Here is a 23,402-nt window from a genome sequence, read left to right as displayed (position 1 = left end):
TCGCTCAGGGTCCCCCCCAGCAATGGCCCTGGGCTCTTACAGATCCTGGTTGCTTTGCAGAACCCTTGGTATTTGCAAACATGCAAAATAGATGTAACAGGCATTTCAGCTGCTGGCAGTGTAGCCCGTGGTGGGCACGGGAACATCTGCTTCCCTCCCACCCTCATTCCCACTGCAGAGGCAGTTGGATATGGCCATTGGAAACTACTTTGTGTGGTTCAGCTTTGATAGATTCAGAGCTGTCTGACCCTGGAATAGCATCCCTCTGTCCCCCCAACAGTTTGCAGGTTATATTTATTTATTTAACTAAATAATAAGTATATTTGTTTATTTATTATATATAAATATATTATATAATATATATATATTATATATAAATAAATATAATATTTATTTCACATATTAAAAATATATAAAATATATTATCTATAAATAAATATAATATTTATTTATTTTATATATAAAAATATATTATATAAAATATATTATCTATAAATAAATATAACATTTCTTATATATAATATATATTATATATTAATATATTATGTATAAACAAATATAATATTTATTTTATATATTAAAATATATAATATAAAATATATTATATAAAAATAAATATATCATCTCTTATATATAAAATATAAATTATATATTAATATATTATGTATAAACGAATATAACATTTATTTTATATATTAAAATATATAATATAAAATATATTATATAAAAATAAATATAACATGTCTTATATATAAAATATATATTATATATTAATATATTATATATTAAATAAATATAAAATTTATTTATTTTATATATAAAATATATTATATATAAATACACATTATATAAATAAATATTTATTTATTATTTTATATAAAAATTATATCATATATAAATATATATAATATAAATAAATATAATCTTTATTTATTTAACTCAAGGAATTCTGAAGCTTTGTTTTGGTCTTTCCACCTGCATGTTTGAAAGCCCGTTAAAACTGGATTTGGAAAGTCTTATTTTGAACATGTTTCTGTTGGAAGTGAAATGGAGCTGCCTTCTGGTTTAGTCCTTATGCCTTTTCCAAGAATTCTACATGGCAACTTAATTCATGCTTTGAACTTTTGATAAATCTACACTGAGATCGAAGAAGAAACAAAAGTTTATAATTAAATAAGTTGAAAAACCAATGAACACGTTCTTCCAGATGTTCTTAAATGTTCCAAAGCTTTCGCAGAAGCAGAAAAAATTAATATTTGTTCATTTTCTTATGCTGTTTCTTAGGCTGCAGCACTGCTGCAGTTAAACAAGTTTATTGTTATAGTCATGTCCTTTTTAGGTTTGTAGGCTGTTGGCAAGTGGAAGGGATCCAGGAGCTGGAATTTGGCCCTGAGCTCCCACCCTGCAGTCCTGGGGGGAGCAGGATCCTCCTCACGCTGTTCCCTCTGCCCTGTGGCAGTGCAGGAGAACACCTGAGGTTCAGCTGCTCCTGACACTCACTGAAAATAAACACACACACATATATATATACACACACATGCAGGGATATATTAAAGAACATTTCCCTGTTTCCCATGTCAGACTTTGGAGTGCTTCCCTGGATTTCAGGATCCCTTGCAGCAGCTGTGCAGCGTTGTCAGCTAAAATAACTGCTGTGCTCCCCTCTGGAAAGCTTTCCCTGCAAAGGCAGAATGCTTCCCAAATTGGGCTTGTCTCTCTGGAGTCAGTGCAAGTTCTCAGGAGTGCGGTGTCCAGGCTTTTCCTTGGCTGGTAAATCTTACTGGGAAGAGGCTGGGGATCGTTTGGAGCACGGGGCCTCTCCCAGTGCACGGTCAGGCTGCTCAGCACAGCGTGAGCTCACACACAGCGTGGAGAACTTCAGTGAATTGCTTCCTAAAGTGCAGTTGGGTGTCTCTTCCAGCCTTTGCAGAGGGGTTTACATTCCTCAGTAAATCCCAGTTGCTCCATTTGCAGCTCTGATTCAGAAAGTGGGATTTAGGGCTCCGCCTCCACTCGTCTGAGACCTCGGGTGTCGTGTCCAGATGCCAAAACTCCTGGTAACTGTGGAAAAAGTGAGGGAAAAGATGCAAATGTCCTCAGAGTCTGCTTGCAGCTGGTACAGGGATGTGCCAAACTCTGGGGGAGACACAGGGAGGGAACTGAACCACGGTGACAACATCATTAAGAACTTGATCCCCCTTTTTTAGTTCCATCTCGTTCACAGTGAAGCCAGTGAAAGATGAGGATAANTGTCTCTTTAGTTTTCTTACCTCTGGAGTCAGTAAATAAGAAGTCATTGGTGCAAACCACACCAGCACTGGTGAGAAATAAAGAGCTGCATTGCCAGTGCCCGTGACCACAACTCTCCCGGAGTTCTGAGCTGCTGCTGCTCCTGGTCCTGTGCTCAGAGCTCAGGGACTGAACCTCAGGTTCAGCTCTGAAGTGTTTAAGTTGAATGTCTCATTCACAAGACTTCTGGGGGTGATGGGGAGGAGCTGCTGCTGTTCATCTCCTGCCTCAGGGCAGGCTGTGGCCCAGGCTTTGAGGCTGAGTGGATATGAAAAGTGACAGAGTGCTAATACATTAGGCATTCATTTTGTATCATATTAGTGGGGCTTGGCGTGGATAAGTGAGATGTCAGCCCCTGTTATGTGCAATTAGGAGCCCACAACTGAACAGCTCAGGGAGGTAACAGGGATGTGCTGAGCAGGGACTGGAGGCTGTACCTTAAAACTACGTCAAACTTTGTTGGAAATGAGATCTGAGAGGAAGCTGCAGGAAGGGATGAAGTTCACCTGTGAATACCCTGGGTTTCCAGATACCTTTTTTTGGCAAGTTTAAAAAAAGCTGGATTTCCACAACAAAAAAGTAGTAGAAAAGCACAATTAATTCAGTGCTTTCTGGTTAACATCCTACACTGGGCTAAGGGATATAAAAAAAGAGAGGGAATCCTCAGTACAATTGGTTTTATTGGCAATCTCTATCAATCTCTCAAGTCTCTTCTTCTCTCCCCAATTTTCGGAGTTACCTCAGCTGATGCAACCCACTCCTTGGATTTCAAAATGGGTGAGGAGAGATCTGATGGACAAAAACTATTTTGAAAACAGTTTTGTTGCTGTCTCTTTTGGTTTGTATTCTGGATTCTGCTTGGTGTCTGCCTTGGGCAGATAACTTCATTTCTGTGTGCCTTCATTTGTGTGTCCCTGAACTGACAGCAACAATAGGCTCCCTGGGAGACAGAGGCCTCATTTCTCAGACAAAAGACATCCTAGAAATTATTATTGAAACCACATTCCTCCTCACACTTTCGAGCCTGGTTTTGAAACCAGGCAAAAGGAGTGAAATTCCTGATGTTCAGGGCTGGAATGTGCAGTTTTCTTGCTTCCCTCAATACAAAGCTTTAAGGTGCACGAAGTATTGTATTTATCTTATCTCACAGGCTTGAAGAGAAAGGGAATATCAGGCAGCCAGAGGTGCTTCATCCCTCAAGGAACCTGAGATCTGCACTGACAAGGTCTCTGCTCACATCTAGTCCTCACAGCTTGAAATCAGCAGCTGCATTTCTGAAAGGCTTGGCTGAGCTGTGTTGCTGTAAACAGGAGACACCTGGACCATTTCACTGATAAAACTGCCTGGACTAAAGGCAAAGGGATTTCACACATTCCCCTGCACAAGCACTCCGTGAACCATTAAATTGGAAGATGCAGTTCTGGTGCCTTGTTTTCTGTTCCTGGGTCTCCGGGGATGTAAACCCACAATCTCCTACATGCACTTGGTTTTTGAAGTGCAAGGAGGAAAAAAAGGAGAGCCACAGCACACCCAGAGCTGCCTGGGAAGGCCCTCAGCTAATGGAATGCTTCAATGGGCTTTTCCCCAATATTCCCAAGTCTCCCTAGACTTTGGATTCAGTTGTGTGGGTTGGTGCTGAAGGCAAACTTTCTGTTGGCACTTTCAGGGATAGAATTTTACCTCTTGGCTGTATGAATGTATAGGTAAGATCCTTAGTTGCATGTGGTTGCTGGGTGCTGCAGGACCACTTTCACCTCTCTTAAATTCAGGGGTTCCTTAGTGGATTGTCCTCAGGGAATTTGCATCCTTGCTGCTGGGGACATTTGTGAGACCCAGACTTGCCCTGACTGGACCATCTCATTTATACATTTGTAGTACATTTAGACACACATTGTGTGCACTGACACTGTGCTGGTACCAATCATTCCTCAAGTCACTTCCCTGGGTCCTCCAAGGATGCCCAGGGAAGGATTGGTGGGTGACTGCTCATGATTTTCTGTTCACAGGACCAGCCAAACTCCAGCCCCCTCCTGCACTGCTGCTTAGTTGTTGCAAACCTCTAAAATTCAGAGCCTTTGCTTTGTGAAATGTGTTTTTTTTTTCTGTTCTCCTCGGGCCTTCCTCACTCCTCTGCAGTTCCAATTCCAAACTCTTCACGTCACCACTTGGAAACTCTGCCACATGCAGGACTCTTCCCCTTTCTTTCTGTCTGAACAGGCTCCTCCAGCACATGTGGTTCCACTTACAGAGCCCCTGCAGGGCTGTGTGGATTGGGCTGGGGCTGGGCTGACCTCTCTGTTCCACCACAGCCAGCCCGTTCCAGGGGGAGCTGACTCTTATCTCACTTTTTTTTTTTGGTATTTGGGATGCTTTCACTTCCCAAGGAAATTCCTGCCATCAAAGGGGAGCCGGCTGCAGGCAGCACGCACTGGGGCCAGGGCTTGGGCACTGGGAGCACTGGGGCTCTCGGGAGAAGGCAACCCTTGGCCTCTGTGTGTCTGCCAGCCAAGGAATACACAAAGCAGATGTCCCAGAGCACAGCCTTGGCTCGGGTAATTATCCTTAGGAGACTTGGCCCGCCCCCACTTGTGCAAAGAATGCAGAAGAGCTGTCTGTCTGTAGGAGGACACCATTCCATGTTTATTTTGGCCCCAGATGCTGTCAGGGTAACTATTAGGGCTGTGTGGTCTGAGGATGAGTGGGGTGTCGACCTTCTTGAGTCTGGAACAAACCAACATATTCACTGTCCTTTCTCCACAGCAGAAACTGGGGGAAGAGGGAAGAGTCCCAGGGGAGATCAAAGCTCTGATGTGCCCGTGTCTGTCATTATAGAACAGCACTGGGAGGGGGAAGATGCTTGGCTTCTCAACAGAGTTTAATTTTAAGGCCCACTGAGCCTCAAATACTTGACTGTCAAAGCAGTCCGGGGTGTCCTCAGCACTGAGCTGATTTAACTCCCAAGTCACGCAAGCGGCTCTCGAAGTTTCACTCGGGATGGGACTCTTTGGCCATAAAAGTACTTGTCAGCCTCCTACTCAGGCATGGAAAATTCTGATTTTGCTTATTGCAAAACGCTCAGGTTTTGCTGGTTAGCACTGGGTGGGGGAGAGGGGGAAGAGGCTTTTGCTTCTTCCTAAGGAAACGTAGTAAATCATTTCCTACAGGGCTCTAGCAGGACTGAACTCTAACAGATGTGAAATGTCTTAAATTCCTGGAATGAAGGGGTGGTTCAGAGCTGCAACTGTCCTGGGCTTTTTGTTTTTTATTCCACAAGATGTTATTTCTGTATAGACATGATTTAGACCTCTTCTCTTTTCAGATGCTTTCATTTTAGCACAAGAACAGCGAGGCAAAAGTGCAGGATTATTCACCCAGAGGAACACTCCGGTGTAGTTCTGTGGATATTTATTCTCCCTGGGCTAATTTAAACTTTAAGTAGGGAGTCCTTGCTGATTTGGATTATTTTTACTGAAATGAGGTACTTAAATGAGTACCTTAAATGAGTTCAGCCTGAAGGTCTAGCTGAGACCAGCTCTAACATGGGGCTGTTGGATGCCCTGAGGTGTCCTGGCTTTTCAGAGTGTGTTATTCAGAGGACTACAGGGCCAAAAGCTCCTTCTCAGAAGGATCCCATTTTCAGACAGTGCAATGACAGATGTGGAAATGACTTTTAAGAGTATCCCAGGAAAGCCCCTAAATAAATCAGAGCAGGGAATTATTGGTTGCACTTGAGAACTTGTCTGTAGGGGAACTGTTCTTGTTTCAGAGGGGATGTGATGAGCCTTGACATCAGTGGTTATTCACTGTTCCTGTCACACTCTCACCCAGGAAACATTCTGATATTAATGAACAAAAGCAGGCAGAGCACCTATCTCAGGTGGAGTGGAAATTGTTCAGACAGTGGATAAACTGTGTGTGTGGATACCAGTGGAATTCCTGCCCTTGCTGGTGCAGGGAAGGTTTGAGTCTCTTCCTGAGTCTCTTCCCTCTCTCTGGTGCTGGGACAGGACGTCTCAAAGTTGCAGCAAAATTACAGGTTTTATTTCTACTCCTCCTTGGACATCAGTGTCTTGGAATAGCCTGCTGCAAATGTCATCCTTGATAAAAAGCCAAGGTGAATTATAGTAAGTGTAGCTGAAGAATAAACTTCGCTGGAGCAGCTGAAACTTTTCAAGGCCCATTTTGGATATTCATACCCTAAATGTAGGTATGGTTTGGGCCAAGTTTACAAAGGATGATTATGCATTTCTTGTATCTTGATTCTCTGACTCTTCCCCAGGCTGTTCCTCCTGATTCCAGCAGTTAAGTGATACAGCACAACTTATTACTTTTTAAAAAGCATAATCTATTTTTAGCATTGCTCCCTAATCCAAACCTTCTGAACTTAATGAAAGATTTAAATCTGGAAGCTCTTTAGCTTTTAGGATGCGAATTTGCCTACAAATAAAAATGTCAGCAAAACATTCATTTCCACTTTGATTCTGCTTGTCTGTTAATGTATATTTGATGTTGGTATATGTGTGTGTTTGTGTATAGACATGTACTTGTCATTGGATGGGCATGAAAATCAAGTGAGCCTCATGTACAGGAAAGTAAGTGTGAGCAGGGTATGGATTCAGGCATGAAAACACTACTTTGGATGATGATAATCTGTGATAAGGCCAAATACACAGTCCCAATTTACTCAGTGTTGTACAGGACGTGGCTCCTTCCCTCCACATCCATTTCAAAGGGCTGACTCTGCTGAAATTCAAACTCCTTTAAAACACAGTTTTGAAATCAGTGGTCCTTGCAAAACGTTGAAATGAGTTCTGGGAAATACTTTAAGGCTGACATCTTTCCACGAGAGAGATCCAGGCTGTTGCCCACATCTTTTTTTACTCTAAAATCTGCCGTGCATGTGAGGCAGAAGGGGCTGAGAGGGCTGAAATCCCTTTTTGTGTGTCCTCCCCCTGCCAAACCCGGGTGGGCGCTGCCTGCGGTGCCTTTGGGCTTGTTTAAAATCTTTGTTGCTCCGTGTTCCTTGGAGATTTAAGCATCGGTGAGGGATGAGACAGCCTTTGTCCTTGTCCGCAGGGTGTCGGTGAGTTATTGTGCTCTGAACAATAGAGGGAACAGTCAAACAAGGCAAAGTCTCCCCCCCGAATGCTGAACATGCTCTCCTGTGGTGTGGCACCAAGCCTGGCACTGCACCCAAGGCTTGTGGGGTTTTTTTTAAGGCTCCCCAAATGCTGCGGTTGGAACAAGCAGGAAAAACAATCCCACCTCTTTCTGAAGTCGTGGGACAGGGGCTGAGTAAAAACCTGAGCAAAGCTGGAAGAAGCGCTTCCCAAATTGCTGCTCCCAGCACAAAGAGCTGCCCACAGGAAGGGGAAGAGGGTTTTTTTGGGTAAGAACAGCGGAGCCTGCATACATGTGGCGTTACTCCTGGATCGGATTTCTGGGAAAATAATCCATTGTCTCATCTCTCGCGAGCCACATCCAGCCCTTCAGGCTCCGGGCGGGCTCTGCCCTCGCGTGGCTGCGGAGCTTTGGAAAGAAAGGGTTTGGAGCCGCTTGGGCACCATCCAGCACAGAAAGGGGCTCCCAGGGGCAAATTCCTCTGCAATCCATGTGTGTCCCGGCCACTGCTGCTGGAAGAGGCTGTCCATAAGCAGACACCCTCCTCTGGCAGCCGTTTAAATAAAATTTAAACTGGGGAGGAGGGAGGTTTAGTTAAAAGCATCCCATTTCTTCGACCTGTTCTTGCACGGTCTCATCTACACAAATATAACTTCAGACAGCATTTATTCTTCTTTGAATAATAAACCACTTTTAATAACCTAGAAGGGACCTGCATATGTTTCTAGCTGCTTTTTCTATTTGAGGTATATAAGGGAAATTCCAGCACGTGTCTAAAGTTAATATTTCCATTTCATCCCTGCAAGACCCTCCCCAAACTATGGAAAACATCAGGATTGTTCACGCTGAGCTCTCTCTGGATTTTTCACGAGTACTTTCTGTAACTGGCACCTCTCTGGGTACTTTTATGCAGCTGTTCTGAGCTTCCTTTTAATTCTGTACAGTTACAGCTGCCTGACAAGAAAATTGAGTGTCTTGTTTAAAACACCAGCAAAACTTAAACTTCTTTGGGAGCTTGTGGGCATTGTTACAGCACTAGTAAGGATTAAAGAGACAAGTCAAGGGGGTTTTAATAAGACTTTTAAAAATAATATTATAGAAAAGTATGCACAGTGTGTGAGGATCTGGTTATTGGTTCAGTGGTGAATCGGCTCCAAATTATTTCTGATTGCAGGCACCTTTGGAAAAAAGAAAAAGAAATTTGTAGTCATTATTTCTCTTCTCTTACTCCCATTTAGAAGATGAGTTCTGAGGCACAAGGCCCTTCCTCAGGGATGTTTGCTGGGAGCAGTACCAGACTGTGAGCTCTCCTAAAACCGGTGTGTCCAAGCTAGAAAGGAATAAAAATGATACTTCTTACACCCTCTCAAGCGGCGATTTTTAATGCTAACCGAGACTTTTAATGTAAAGTCAAGTTTTAAACCGCGGTGTGGCCAAACCCGCAGCGCTCCGCTGGCACCGGGCTTTGACAACGCCGCAAATGGGATGCGAACTGTCCCTATTGTGGTGGTTAAATTAAGGTTATTGATCACCGTCTAACGAGGGCCGGCGTTAATGAGGGCGTTAATGAGGGCAGCCCGCAGCAATGGGAGCTGGGGGGAGAGCAGGGCTCGTCCTGGGCACGACGTGTAATTGTATTTGGCAGATGGAGCTTTGAGAGCGGCGAATCCAGTGATAAACTGGATTACTCTTCCCTTTAAAGAAAGCAGCTAATGTGGCTGAAAAGGAGCTTTCACTGTCATCAATTCATGCCGGGATCAATGCAGGGGAGGAGAGATTAATCCTTTGCAAGGCTCCACCTGTCTTGTAATTCTGGGCGTTCCATAAAGGTGCATGAGTGTAGTGGATGATACCTTTTTATAAAGCGTTTGGGAAGCATAAATTAGGAGCTGGGGGATGCTCATGGTGACAACTCAGGCAGGTCTGAGAATAAAAGGAATTTTCTAAAAGCCAAATTCTACGTTTTCTGATTTCCAAAAGGAATTTTCCAAATTGCTCCTGAAGGAACAGAGCTGAACAAGTGTCGTCTCGGATGTAATTTTTCTCTCTGTCTTTCACTTCAAGGTAAAGGGAAGAGGATCCACTCTTTAAATACAAGTATAAGAACAAATTCAGCCTGTGTAGCTGGAACAACTTATGCTCCTGCTGTGGGTTGTGTGTTCAGTCACAATGTGACTTCCCAGGGCTGTGAACTCTCCCACTTTCACAATATTTGGCCCAAGAAGCAAAATATTTAATCTCTCTTTTCGCAGGGAAAAACCCCTGTGTTTTTAGGATTTTCTCTTGAACAGCAAACCTGAAGAACAACCCAACTGCCCTCTGAGGATTCAAACCCAGGAGGCAGATGGCATTTGTGCCCTAGAAATCCCCGTGGAAACTTGGCTGGAAAATATTTGGTGCCAGGGCAGACCTGGGGGATCCCTGACCCCAAATGCCTGTAATTTTCCACACCTCTGATCTTTTGGGTCAGTTTTTAACTGAGTTTGAACTTACCATGGCGTATCCACGTTCAGAAGTTGGAGATGGGCAAATCCAACCATTGATCCCTGATTTTTATTCAGTTTTAGTGTGGATGCAGTGCCAAAACTCGAACAGACAGTGCCTAATGCAGTGCTGGTCGAACATCCTATTTTTCTGCGGTGTATCATCTTCTGGGCCAGGTTTTAGGGCGTTAACACACATTTTGGGGTTTTTGGCTGACATTTCAAGGGCTCTGCTTCCCTCTAGTGGGTCCACTTGGCACTTTCCTCCCGTTTTTCTTTCTGTTTAAAATCCTGACAAACGCTTTTTGGCAATTTATATTTTTTCCTGACGTTGCTGTTCAAAGACACTTCCCTGTCCTACTTGTACCACGCTTTTCTTAAGTTTAACCCTCTTCCTCCCAGGCCTGTCTTTTATTTCCAGTGCTGAAACAAAAGAGCATCATCAGGGAAGAGACTCCAAGCCTTGTCAGAGTGACACAGGGATAAAGTGATGGGCTCTGAAGGATGTCTGGGTGGAATTACTGCTTTTAAATTAAGGTGATAAGAGGTGAAGGCAAAACTGAGGGGTTTATCTGGAGTGCACAGAGGGGGTGGGTGTGAGTTCAGTATTGGCAGCTCTGCAGTGTGAAGCCATCTGCTCTCCCTGCTCCAACAGCAGTGTGAAAATGCCTGTGTTTGTAGAAATGTCCCCTTTCATCAGCTGCAATCTGCCCGGGAAGCCAAGCTGGTGGGTTTTCTTTGATGCTGGGAAGCAAAGGAGAAGGAATCCAGCCGAGACCTGGCTGGTGAGACCCGCCAGGGCAGAGATGCCCCCCTGAACTGTCACCACTGGCATCTGTTTTCCAGCTTCCTGTTCTGTTTGGATGTGCAAGGCTCAGACTGAGTTTAAGAGGGTGGCTGAGGAAAACGTGACCCTGCCCTGTCACCACAGCCTGGGCCTTGTGGAGCAGGGCAGCCTGGACATCGAGTGGCTGCTGCACATCTCGGAAACCGTGCAGAAAGCGGTAGGTTGGCTGAGAAAATCCTCTTCTTTCTGCCTTGACACCACCAGCCACTGATTTAACAAAACTCCTGTGATGATCCCTGCAAGTTACTCTGCTGACCTTTAGAAAACACGGCTGATTTAGAGAGATTTATCATGTATACAGGTTATTTGATAGCCACACGTGCTGTGTTGGAGCAGGTTCTGTTACAATCATGTTTCCTTTATCCAGGGGTGACTGATAATATTTCAAGTTCAGAACTGCCCTTCAGGTTTTCCAAAACGACCTTGGGTTTTGCAGGCCCAGTTTTTGAATCCTTGGTTTCAGGAAAAACATACAGGAGTTCAGTACTTATAAAAATGAGGTCTGCAGTAACTTAAATTAGCTCAGCCAAGCCTACAGACTGCCTGGATATATTGTGACATGAGCTGATGTCTATTTTGACAGTTGTATAAATGCTCCAATCTCTAGCATAAATACACTTTATGTGCCATTCCCAGACTAGAAATCCAGGTTTAATTTTCCACCCTGCCACAGGTTTCCTGTGTGACCCTTGGCAAGTCACTTCACCAGGCAGAACCTTGGGCTGGAGTTCCTGGAAAGGCTTTATTTGTTGTTCTGTGTGAAAGTACAATCCCAGCTGGCTGTCAGTGCCTGTCTGTGCCCCTCAGGTGATCACCTACTCCGGGGGCCGTGTCTATGATGACCTGAATGAGGAGCAGAAAGGCCGTGTTTCCTTCACATCCAACTTCCTGGCTGGAGATGCCTCCTTACAGATCATCTCCCTGCAGTCCAGCGATGCAGGGAAGTACATCTGCAAGGTGAAAAATGCTGGGCGGTACGAATGGTCTCGAATCACCCTCAAGGTGGTAGGTAAGGACACTTTATTGCTAAAAAAAAAATAAAATAAAAAAATAATTCTAGACTCGCTTCCTGGAGAGAGATTTATTTCAGCAGGGTATAAATGCACAGAGACATCTCACAGTCAGGTTTCCCTGTCCAACTCCATATCTGCCTTTGTGGTTTTTTGGCAAAGGACAGGCCACAGGAAGAGCCTAAAGAGTGGGTTTGAGGTATGTGATTATCCACAACAACATATGAACTGTTCTTTAAATTATCCCGATGATCTCATCACCCAAACTGGGCTGATCACCCTGTCCAGATCTGCTGTGTGCTGTGAGTTCATGTCCCAGGACCCCAGCCTGGTCCCAAGTCAGTGGAGGTGACAAATAAGCTGCCATAATTAGTATTTCCTTTCCCTGAGTTCAGCTCATAGGTTGGCTTTTCCATGTACACCGTGATCCCGTGGAAGAAGTGCTGTGTCCTGGCAGATGCTGTGGGGAGAAGGAAGAAATGGGGAAGTAGGGGGAGGGAAAGGATGTTCTCTAAATAGTGCCCAGAAGAGGAATGTGGTGGTACAACTTCACAGGGTATCATAAACACACTGAGAAGTTGCACACAGTTGCAGCTCAAGTCGCCTAAAATCCATCACTGGTGTGATTCCTGAAGGCATTCCAGGGAAAGCAGCTCTTGGAAGCTGCAACGACTGTTCCTTGCCAAAGAAAGGGTTCGCTGTGTTTGCATGACCTGTCTTCTGCTCCTCCTAGAGAAACCTTCCAAGCCCAAGTGCTGGCTGGAGGGGGAGATGCTGGAAGGGAAGGAGCTGTCCCTGCAGTGCCGCTCTGCCTCTGGCACCGTGCCCATCTCCTACCGCTGGCAGCGCATCAACGAGGAGGACAGAGCTGAGCACCTCCCGCCCAACTCCAGAGTCAGTAAGTGTGGGCATTGCCTCGATTCCAGAGGGGCAGTTCCTCGATTCCAGAGGGACAGTTCACAGAATCATAGAATCATAGGATCAGCTGGGTTGGAAGGGACCTCTGAGATCATCAAGTCCAACCCTTCATCCAACCCCGCTGTGGTTCCCAGCCCATGGCACTGATGCCACATCCGGCCTTATCTTAAAAACTGCCAGGGATGGAGAATCCACCACTGCCCTGGGCAGCCCATTCCAATGGCTGATCACCCTCTCTGTAAAGAATTTCTTCCTAATATCCAACCTAACCCTCCCCTGGCACAGCTGAAGACCCAGCCCTCTTGTCTTGCTGATGGTTGCCTGGGAAAAGAGACCAACCCCCCCCTGGCTCCCCCCTCCTGTCAGGGAGTTGCAGAGAGTGAGGAGGTCTCCCCTGAGCCTCCTCTTCTCCAGGCTGAGCCCCTCCAGCTCCCTCAGCCTCTCCTCACAGCACTTGTGCTCCAGTCCCTTCTCCAGCCTTGTTCCCCAATTCCAAGGTCAGTGAGTCAGGGCAGTTCCTCAATTCCAGGGTCAGTGAGTCGGGGCAGTTCCTGGAGCTCTGGGAGCTCTCAGAGCTGGATAACTCCCACATGGCCGTGCCCATGGACAGTCACCTGCCTGCTCTAAAAATGGGATCACTCAGTGGCAGTGACAGGGATGATCCCACAGCTCCTCTCACTGCTGCAGTTGGACCTTGTGGGGTGCTCCACCCCGAGCACGAGCAGGAGGAGTTTGCTCAATGCTTTATTGACCCTTTGATTGCCCTGGGACTGATTTGATCCACAAGTTCAATTTGTGGACACTGCTGCATCTTACCCTCGGTTAAAGATTTTTAGCCTGGTTGATTAATCCCAGTGGTGTTTCCTCCCGTTTCAGACATTTCTAATCCCGGGCAAGTCCTGCTGAAGAACCTCACCCAGATGAGCACGGGGTTGTACCAGTGTGTGGCCACCAACGAGGCTGGGCAGGAGAGCTGTGCTGTGCAGGTGACAGTGCAGCGTAAGTACTGCTGCAAACTGGGGTTCACACACGTGGTTCACACACCTTTGCCCTTTTGTACTTTAATCCCATAAAACAGTTCTTATTTATACTTATTTATTGCAGTTAGGGTTTGCACAGCAGCCCTCTGTATAACCTACAGTGGCAAAAACATCACAACCTAAAGTGACAGAAAACATCACAAGCTAAAGTGACTAAAACATCATTTGGGCTCAGATTTTTCGGTCTGTTAGAAATGTTGATTTTCAGAATGACTAATGGCATAAAAGGAGGGAAAACTGTGAGTTAAAGGTTCCAGAGCCTGCAGCTTTTGAGGTACTTCTGGCTGGAGTGGCTGCATATTGTTCTCAGGTAGAAACTCTCTCTGTGGATGTTCCATCAATTCAATTCCAAATTATTTATCTGTTGCACTCGGGACACTGAACTATCTAAAGACAGCTGGAAGGGCTGATTCTGACACGCAGTAACGTGGAGCAACTGCTGACGTTTTGGTTTTAATCCAAATTTAATAAATTCTGTCCAGAGCACCAGAAGTTAAAATCTGTGTTCTGCCTGATAAAACCCATCAAGGGTGGAGCGTCCTTTGCATATTCATGGCAGGAAAAGGGTGGAGTTTAGCATCTAAAAATCCAAACAGTAGAGTTTAGCAGCTCTCAGAGGAGATCAGCAGGAGCTGGAACTGCTGTGATAAAAGACTGCTAAAGGCGAGGTCTCTTCTTGGAGATTCCGCAGCTTTTGGAACTTTTTCTGCCCGGCCAAGCCTGAAATAACTGGAATATGGTCACGCAGCAAGGAAAACCGGTTTGCCTCAGGCATCTGAAGTAAAAGCGTCCGGGCAGCTTTTATGCCAATTGAACTGAATTGGTTTAAAACCTCATCGGGTTTGCTAAACCCTCCGTAGGGACGAGCCTTAAGGAAACAACTTTTAGCCAAGCCCAGCCCAACCGACCAGAAGTTGTCATAAAGTATCAACCAAGGGCCCGTAATCGCTGGGAAATGTCTCATCTTTTCTGTTTTGGAGGAAAAATGCCACGCACAGGATGCTCTTTTCTTTCTACCTCTTTCTTCCTCTCTCTGACCCAGCTCGGGTCACTTTTTCCCCCACGATTAAATAATTCCTTCTGGAAAAGGGGTTGTAATCACTTCAGGGTAAGTCGAAGGGGGGAAAAAAAATCCTCACGGGGAAATATTCGCAGTTCAAACACTCTCGTGCCTCCAGGAACCTGCTCGGTGCCGTGTTTCACATGTCTGTGCTTTCGGTGGCTCTGTGCTCAGAGGGGAGGATTTTTCCTCCTCGTTTCGCTCTGACCCACAGCTGAAGGCACAGCCCTTGTGATCCCACCCTTCCAGAGCTTTTCTCACCCTCAGCTCAGCTTCAGCGACAGTGCCTGGAGATAAACTGGTTCAACTTCTGTGTGGAGACACACCTAAATAAACAAACTGGCACGTTCTGTTCTGATTTATGTAAGTTGTAGTGGCGACTAGAACCTGACCGCGCAACTCCAGTGAGAATTTATCAACTAATCCGTCTGTTTTCCGGACAACAGATGCCCAAAATATCGGCATGATCGCCGGGGCAGCGTGTGGGGTGGTGGTGGGACTCTCCCTCCTCCTCCTGGTGGTGAGGCTGACGATAAGGAGGAAAGAAAAGAAGAGATATGAGGAAGAGGAGGCACCAAATGAAATCAGGTAACGCCTTGCACTTAATCCCCCACCTCCCACGCTCCCTCCTCGCAGTTTCACACATCTTTTCAGTAAAGATTTAAGTGGCTGTAAGTAGGGATAAGTGTTGCCAAAGTTTGTTCTAAATAGCTCTTAAAGTCTCTGTGAAATAGCACTGACAAATTTCTTCACTTGTGAGAATCTCTGTGAAGACTTTCCAGAAAATCAGATTAAACATCCCCCCCACACCCCCAGGGCAAATCGGCATAAAACTCTCTCTCACATTTGCAATTTCAGCATTTTAAAGCATTTGCATAATCTTTTATGCTGTTAAATCCAACCCACTTGCCCATTGTGGCTCTGAGAGGGTTTGGGGGGTTTTAGTTCTCCTTCTCCTTCTTTCTTTCTCCTTCTCCTTTCTCCTTTCTCTTTCTCCTTCTTTCTCCTCCTCTTTCTCCTTCTTTCTCCTTCTCTTTCTCCTTCTTTATCCTTCTCTTTCTTCTTCTTTCTCCTTCTTTCTCTTTCTCCCTCTTTCTCCTTCTTTCTCTTTCTCCTTCTTTCTCTTTCTCCTCCTTTCTCTTTCTTTCTCCTTCTTTCTCCTTTCTCTTTCTTTCTCCTTCTTTCTCCTTTTTCTTTCTTTCTCCTTCTTTCTCCTTTCTCTTTCTTTCTTTGTCCTTCTCCTTCTTTCTCCTTCTTTCTCTTTCTTTCTTTCTCCTTCTTTTTCTTTCTTTCTCTTTCTCCTTCACCTTCTTTTTCCTCCTTTTCTGTCTCCTTCCTTCTCCTTCTCTCTCCTTCTCCTTTCTCCTTCTCAATCGCAGTTTTTATTGGGAATGCTCCAAGACTGGCAGGTTCTCTCAGTCCTCCTTGAGCCTTCTGAACAACTGTGCTCTGGATTTAGCCTGGGTGAGCAATCCTTGAGCTGTCTGCGAGGGGACACCCTCACCCCGGCAATGCTGACACATGTTCTTGGGGCTCATCTGTTCCAGGCCTGCCCCTTAACTCCCCTAAGCAGAGATTGGTCTCCAGCCAACCCAGCCTAAACCCCTCAGGAAGGAAAGCACTGGAAAGATCTATTTCCAGGAAGGAGTTTTAGCTGCTCCTGCCCTGGAAGAAACAACCCTGTGCCTTGATCCATCTTTGGGTCTATTTGTATGACTGCCCTCATCTGACATCTCTGTAATCCCTTCAGCAGCTGATCCCTCTGCCTCACACTCAGGTTGCCAGCCTGAAAGCAGCCTCTGCTGATTCCTTCCCTTCCCTTTTTCCTGCTTTCTTTGCTTTCTCACCTTGCATGAATTTTCAGTTGGAGCCTCACCCTCTTGTATCACCTTTTCACGCCTGACTGTTACATCCTCTCTCTCTTTCTCTCAGGACCCAGTTCTTGCACTTCTTTCTCTACCCACAGGTTATTTTAAGTGGAAGAACTGGTTTCAGCTAGTCTTGCCCAGGCCATTTCTCATTATGAGTCAGGATTACAGAGCAGACAGTTCTATCTGAGCTGTTTGCAGTGACACTTGGTATTTGTTATTTGTTCCACACACAGAGCTGTGTGTGTTTATCCCAAACCTGTTTGACCAGCAGCCTGCAGGGCAATAGGGGGTTCAGTCCACCAAGTTACAGAGCACAGAATTCAGAAAGCAGATAACAGAAATTATTCCTGGACAGATACTCCCTGGTGATTTGCAGCTTCAGGGAGCAACTGCTTATGGCAGTGGTGAAACAAGGAAGTGGTGTTTGAGCCCCTGCCATCTGTTTGGTTGCAGAGAAGATGCAGAGGCACCCAAGGCCCATCTGGTCAAGCCCAGCTCCTCCTCCTCTGGCTCCAGGAGCTCCCGCTCAGGTTCCTCCTCCACCAGGTCCACAGCCAACAGTGCCTCCCGCAGCCAGCGGACTTTGTCCACGGAAGCCACCCCTCACCTCACCCCTCCCCAGTACAGCCAGAGGGAGAGGGAAGGGAAGGAGACGGAGCCAAAGAAGGTCGACTACAACAACCTGATGAAAATGGGAGCCACGCTGGTGATGGTGCCTGCCCAGAGCCGGGCCTTCCAGACCGTGTGACCCTCGGGAGGCTCCTGCCGCCCAGAAACACTTCACACACCACCAGCCACATAGGAGTTGTTAGATTAGCTAATTATCTTCCTGGTCAGCTTCATTTTAATCACTCGTGATTATTCACACCACAAGAAGCCCTCCCACTTAACTCTCGTACATCTCCCAGCACTGAGGTTATGACACAGGATTTTCTTTTATTGAAGTTCCAATACGGGATTTTCTTTTATTGAAGAAAGATACATTTGAGGGAAAAGGGAGCCATTTGAGGGAAAAGGGAGCCATTTGAGGGAAAAGGGAGCCATTTGAGGGAAATGGGAGCTTCTTTTTAAATTATCTCTTATTGAGTTTTTTGGTTTTTTTGGAAATGGAACACGGAGCATTTAAAAACTGCAACAGCAAAGCGCTGTGCAGGTGAAAAGAAACCAAACCTCAGGATTTTTTAAAAGGGATCAACAGAGACATAAAGATGCATAATGTGCCAGAGAGAGGTTTTGTGGGGGAGGGAGAAGTCTCTTGTACTGGTTTTGGAGAACTTTCTCAAAGATGCATGGTCTCACCTGAAGATTTTGAGGGCAGGCTGGTGTCCAGCCTCAAAGGGGACTGAAGGTGCTTCACGTTTTCTCCATTCAGTCTTCTAGTGAAATGCTTTTGGAGGCTGGAACTGAAGTGGAAATGAAAGGAACACTCCAACAGGTCAGGAGATGCAGTATTAAGGCAAGTGTCTGAACTGAACTCTGTATTAAAGAGAAAGGACCTTTTATGTCAAGAAAACAGAGGTGCTTTAATTGCCAGAATAAACTTACTGGTGCACCCAGAGACACGGCCTGGAGCCTGCTCTGCTTTCATGGCCAGCACTGCAAAGCCACAGAAACCCCTCTGGAGTGGGGTCTGTGGCAAATGAGCCTTAGTGAGATGAGAACTGGGCCCTGAATCCAGAAGGGAGGCAGTTCCTCAGAAGGGAAGGGCCACCAATCTACCAAAAAGCCTGGATGAAGCATTTGGAAGATATTTGTCCTTGGCAGGTGGTGAGTTCCCCAGTTTTGGGGTGAGCTGTGCTGTAGAAGCCTTATGGAGAGCTCTTCCCAAGACTGAACCAACAGCACTCTTGAGGTGGCCTCCAGGTAAGACTGAAGGACATGAGGAAAACACACCTGGGACAGGTAAACCAGCACAATGCTGCTTCCACTAGGAGATATTTGTGTGCATTGTCCCATTCCTACACCAAATGCTGGGCCACGTGCTATAGCTGAGGCTTAAACCTTTAGCAAGGTTCTTTAAAAACTGCAAGAATTGTAAAGAATATTTTTTGTGATTAACCAGACTAAACATTTGCAAGGAATATAAAGTCTTACACTTCAAGTTGAAGGCCAATAGGAAAGGATGGGAGACAGATGCAGAGTTCTGTCATTTGTATTTTCCTCTGAAGGACTTGGCTCTGACCACTGCTACACACAAGACACTGAGCTTGTAGGTTTTAGATTCCTGTATTCCTGGACTGATGATTTTCTGTTAAAAAAAAAAAAAGAGGGTGGACTTTTTTTTTTTTCCATTTGAGGGGAGGGAAGGTTTTCTTCAGTTTGTGGGATGAGTCTATAGAAGATGGACCTGCACAGAAAAACCACAGATCTATAATTCTTTCACTCCAGGACTGTAATTTATCTCCTTTTTTGACTGAGGGTTGGAATTACAACTTCCTTACTTGAGATCTTAAACAACCTGATCAAAGCCAAGCCCTGCTTGGGCTGCTTCCATATGGGAAATAGATTTCAGACTTCCCCTATATTATATGAGAAACTCTTTTCCTAGGAGCAGTCACCCATTTTCATCAGATGTACCAAAATTTCACTCGCTTTCTCTACCCCTGAGTCAACCCTTGGCAGGACAAAGGGCTGATGTTGTGCAGGGAAGACAATCCTGAGCCACAGGTTGAAGCAAAGGAGAGCTGGTGTGAGGTGTTTGATAAGATGCTGCTCCCATGGTGTTGGATCCTGGTGTTGGATACTCTGTCATTTTACCCAGAGAGCTTCCCTGGGTGCTCCAGGAGCACATTCCTGATCGGCTGTTTGTTGCAGCAGCTGTAAGTGCCTGTGATTCCTGTGCAGTTGCTCTTTTCCTGAGCCCTGGGGGAATCCCAAGAGCAGGAATAGGATGGCTAAAGCAGTTTGGGGCTTCTCCTGTGGCTGCCTATTGTGCTTCATGTCACCTGTGCTGCAGCTGAGGATCCTCACTCCGTGCACACAACCCCCCGAGTGCTTCTCTCCTGCCTGGGCAAGCAGGAGCTCCTCACCACAAACTGAGGGTGACAATTCCAACAGCTCAGCTGGTCCCAGCCTGAGAACCAAAGGTTGGCTTTGAGTCACGGGCCAGACTTGTAATTATTAGGGAGGAGGATCCTCTGTCTGCAGCCTGGAGGCTCGGAGAATGCACCGGCCTGCTCCTGGCGGAGTTTCTGGAGGCCTTTGGGAATTAGCTGCAGGACAGATCAGCTGTGGCAACCCTCTCCTGGTGTCCCAACCCTCCTGGAGCAGAGAAGTCACTCCTTGCCCTGTGAGGCATCGCTGTGACTGCAGGGGCTGAGAGGTTTATGAGCCTTTTGGTGAAGGTCAGTTGGAGGAATGGCTGAAGCCTGGAATGTGTGATCATTCCTGGCTGTTCCAAGCCCTGTTGGGAAGCAGTTCAGGTACCTGCTATCCAGGTATCTGCATAGAAACCCTGCCAGAAAAAGCACCTCTCCTGCCATGCAACAAAGGTGTGTGGCCCTGCTTAGGGAACGTGGGCACCACAATGATTTAAAATCACTCACTCTGAAACACTGAGGTGCTTTCCAGCCCCCACATCAGAGATCTCCCAGGGGAACACAAAGTCAGTGCTGCACTTCTGCTGCCAGCGGGAAACCCAGAGGGAAAATTCATTACTCAAAGGGAACAGGAGAAAGAGATCATTCCAAAGGTATTCTATTTTCAGGAGTTGCACAAGGGAAGCAAATGAACCATAAGCCAAACTCTTTGTAAAATAGTGTATTAAAGCATTTACTGTCATATACCAGTTATTACTTGTGTGATTAAATGCAGACCATGTTATGTAGCTTTCTTTTTGTTTCTCAGCAGCTGAACTAAGCTTCCATCTCTTCTACCTGCTATAATTGGTGTACTTGTACTGTGTCCGAACAGCTCAGAGGAAAGCAAATATTTATTATTGATTCCTTTGAATCAATGATTTCATAATTTTTTTTTTTTGGTTGGTTGTTTTATAAATAAAGGTGCTGCAGCTTAAGTGCTGCAGCTGAACTCAACTTGCACAGTGCTCCATCTTCTGTGGTGTGATGTGTTACATGTTGTCAAGCTGAATCCAAGGGAAAAAATACAGAGTTAAAAATACCATTTTTGAGCCAATGAGGACTATTTGCATATTTGCATGGAAACATGGAGAAGCTGTTTTTTTTCCTGGGTATTTTTCAGTCTAAATTACAGGCCACGGTATGAAATGTGTGAGACCTTGGGTGTACCGAGTGAATGGTGTTTTGTCTTCCATGGAGCTCTTCCACCTGAGATATTCTGGCTGAGGATGGAGGTGGGAAATAGTGCCAGCACAGATATAAACCCCTGGTGACATTATCCTCCCACTCCTGTGACCTTACTGCTGAACCAGCCGGTGTTTCACTGATCTCATGGGCTGTGAGGTGACAAGGAAACCTGGAACAACCACCTGACCCGTGCTCAGACAGTTCAGATCTTCTCTGCAGATGAACAGTTTGAGGCAGCCAACAGGAATCTCCAGCGTGGGAGCTGGAGGTGGGATTTTAAGGGTAACTGAACGTCACTGTGCTTGATTTCTCTCAGCCTCCTCTCCCCGAGGGTGTTTTGCAGAGGTCTCCCCACATCAGCAGTGCTCCTTTCTGAAATCTGGGAGTAAAAATTGCAACATAACCAGACAGGATTTAAAACAGAACGCAGTGGTCTCATAGGTGTGTCCTGGCTGTCCCTGATTCGTGAGAAAACGCTGCCACTGTCACTGGCTCCCACTGGAGTTGGTGACATTAAAAATCCTGATTAGGGATTTTCAGAGGAGTGGAGCAGTTGCATACTTTTGTACAGTATCTGTACAGTACAGTATCAGGAATCTGGGGTTATTTTTAACCTGGATCCGTTTGTACTGACACACTGGAGGGGGAGAATGTGGTGGGAGAGGGAAGGGATGGCCTTGCAAATGTGTGATTTTCAAACTTCAGCCAGGGAGTGCAGATGCAAGTGTTGTATAAATAAATGTTGCTGCTGTGAGCAGGAGGAATGTCTTTGATAATCTCTATTCTCCTCCCAATTCTGTTTTAAACTTTTAAAGGAGAAGCAGTGTTTGATCCCTAACATACTAAATTCATGTCCAGAAATAATTGGAATCAGTAATTTGAAGAAACTCCACACAAAATACTTAACAGTGTCCAGGCTGCCAAGCCTTAATTTTTCTGATACACAGTAAATGAGCTACTTTGGTCCAGTTGGTTAACAGCCTTTAATTCCTAATGTAATGAGTCATTTGCCCTCCTCCCTGCACTGACTCACTGCTGTTCCAGGCTCCCTTCACTCTGCTCTGCCAAGTGTGGTTGCACATCTAAATGTCACTGTGGAATTTCGAGGTGCAGGTGCTGCTATTCTTAGGTCCTACTGGAATTCTGCTCATGATTTACAAACAAAAAAACCTCCAAAGGCTAACAGCACTGCACCTGTGCGTGGTGTGTTGAGTGTGAGTTACACCGAGGAGCATCTCTGGTGTAATGTGGGAGCAGGGTGTACTCTGGGCAGGGTGAGGTGTACCCGGTCAGGGTTCACGCTGAGAGCTCTTATCTTGTGTTCCCTCCTCCTGGTGACTCCCTGACTTTTCCACTTGCCCTTTATGCCGTGTAAACACTGGATTGAGTCCTCAGCCTGACCTCAGGTGATTCCTGACCTCTGCTCCAGCCTCAGGTGCTGGGACCGTCCCAGTGTTTGTGTGGTGTCCACGTGCTCCCCTGATCCCAAGGGATGTGGGACAGCCTGCTTTTCACATTATTTCCATTATTTCCCCAGAAATAATCCCTGCTGGGAGGTGCAAATGAGCAGCAGGGACGTGCCAATGTGGGGGAACACCCTGTGCCCTGGCTTGGTTTGGAGCTGCTGATGGATAAGGACAGTTGGGATGGATTATGGAGCAGGGAGACGCTGAGGTGGATTTTGCTCTGTGGAAAAACCCCGTGTCACCCTAAAACACCACAAACGTGGTTTCCTGGGAGAGAAAGAGGGCGCGGGGATAAATCCGGGAGCCTTGTTGAAGGGAACATGGAGGACGGTGATTATTGTACCGGGGAGATCAGTGAGCACACGCTGCGCTGCGGGGAAGGCTGTGGGGAGGAGCTGAGAGCACAGCAACGGGAAATGCCGCCATTCCCGGGGGGGGCAGGAGGGAATTCTGAGGGCACAGCGGGATCCCGGGGGCACAGGATCTCTTAATTATTAACGCTCATTAACCCCACAGGACCTCTGCGGTCCCTGCCCCTCATGGCGCCGCCATCTTCTCGTCCCCCCCCTTTCCGCTCTCCCTCTATGCAAATCACCCTCCATGCCCGCGCTCCCATTGGTCCCGTTGCGAAATATGCAAACGAAACCCGGGCGCGCCGCGCGCTGATTGGCTACCGCCCCTTCCCTGTCCCCGCCCCTGGGGGTCGTCACCCGCGCGCGGCCGGAGACGGGGGCTCTGATTGGCCGCGGCGCACGGGAAGCCCCGCCCCGCTCGTAGCGGGCGGGGGATGCGCGGGGAAAGCGCATGAAGGTTCCAGAACACGGGGCCGGCCGGCGCGCCACGCCCCTTTCCGGTGCGCGTCACGCAGGACGGCGACCAATCACCGGCGGGCAAGGGGGTGGAACCCGCGCGTTTATTGGCCCGGGCAGCGCTCGGGGGGCGTGTCCTTCTGGAAGGTTCTGGGCGGGTATAAAAAGCCGGCTCGGCGGGCGCGGGGCATTGGGCGAACGGGAGCTGAGCGGAGCCTCTTAC

General features: G+C 46.5%; 1 protein-coding gene and 1 long non-coding RNA gene across 2 annotated transcripts in view; one reads left to right on the top strand and one right to left on the bottom strand.

Moving 5' to 3' along the window:
• CLMP (CXADR like membrane protein) overlaps positions 1-17,842 on the top strand; it is a 39,909-nt gene extending 22,067 nt beyond the window's left edge. Inside the window, 6 exon segments of the mRNA XM_017809809.1 lie at positions 10,740-10,897; positions 11,548-11,749; positions 12,484-12,648; positions 13,545-13,667; positions 15,215-15,356; positions 17,093-17,842. Coding sequence (XP_017665298.1) covers positions 10,740-10,897; positions 11,548-11,749; positions 12,484-12,648; positions 13,545-13,667; positions 15,215-15,356; positions 17,093-17,387 — 1,085 coding nt within the window. The 3' untranslated portion in view covers positions 17,388-17,842.
• Positions 13,750-15,770, bottom strand: LOC108494846. The gene is made up of 2 exons (XR_001873973.1): positions 15,613-15,770; positions 13,750-15,294 (listed from the first exon to the last, which is right to left on the bottom strand). It is a non-coding gene; the product is annotated as an uncharacterized LOC108494846 (long non-coding RNA).
• Positions 17,843-23,402: the final 5,560 nt, after the last annotated feature.

Source organism: Lepidothrix coronata, unplaced genomic scaffold, assembly GCF_001604755.1.
Source record: "Lepidothrix coronata isolate B3197 unplaced genomic scaffold, Lepidothrix_coronata-1.0 Scaffold27, whole genome shotgun sequence".
Lineage (NCBI taxonomy): Eukaryota > Metazoa > Chordata > Aves > Passeriformes > Pipridae > Lepidothrix > Lepidothrix coronata.
This window is presented reverse-complemented; position numbering and strand designations above follow the sequence as displayed.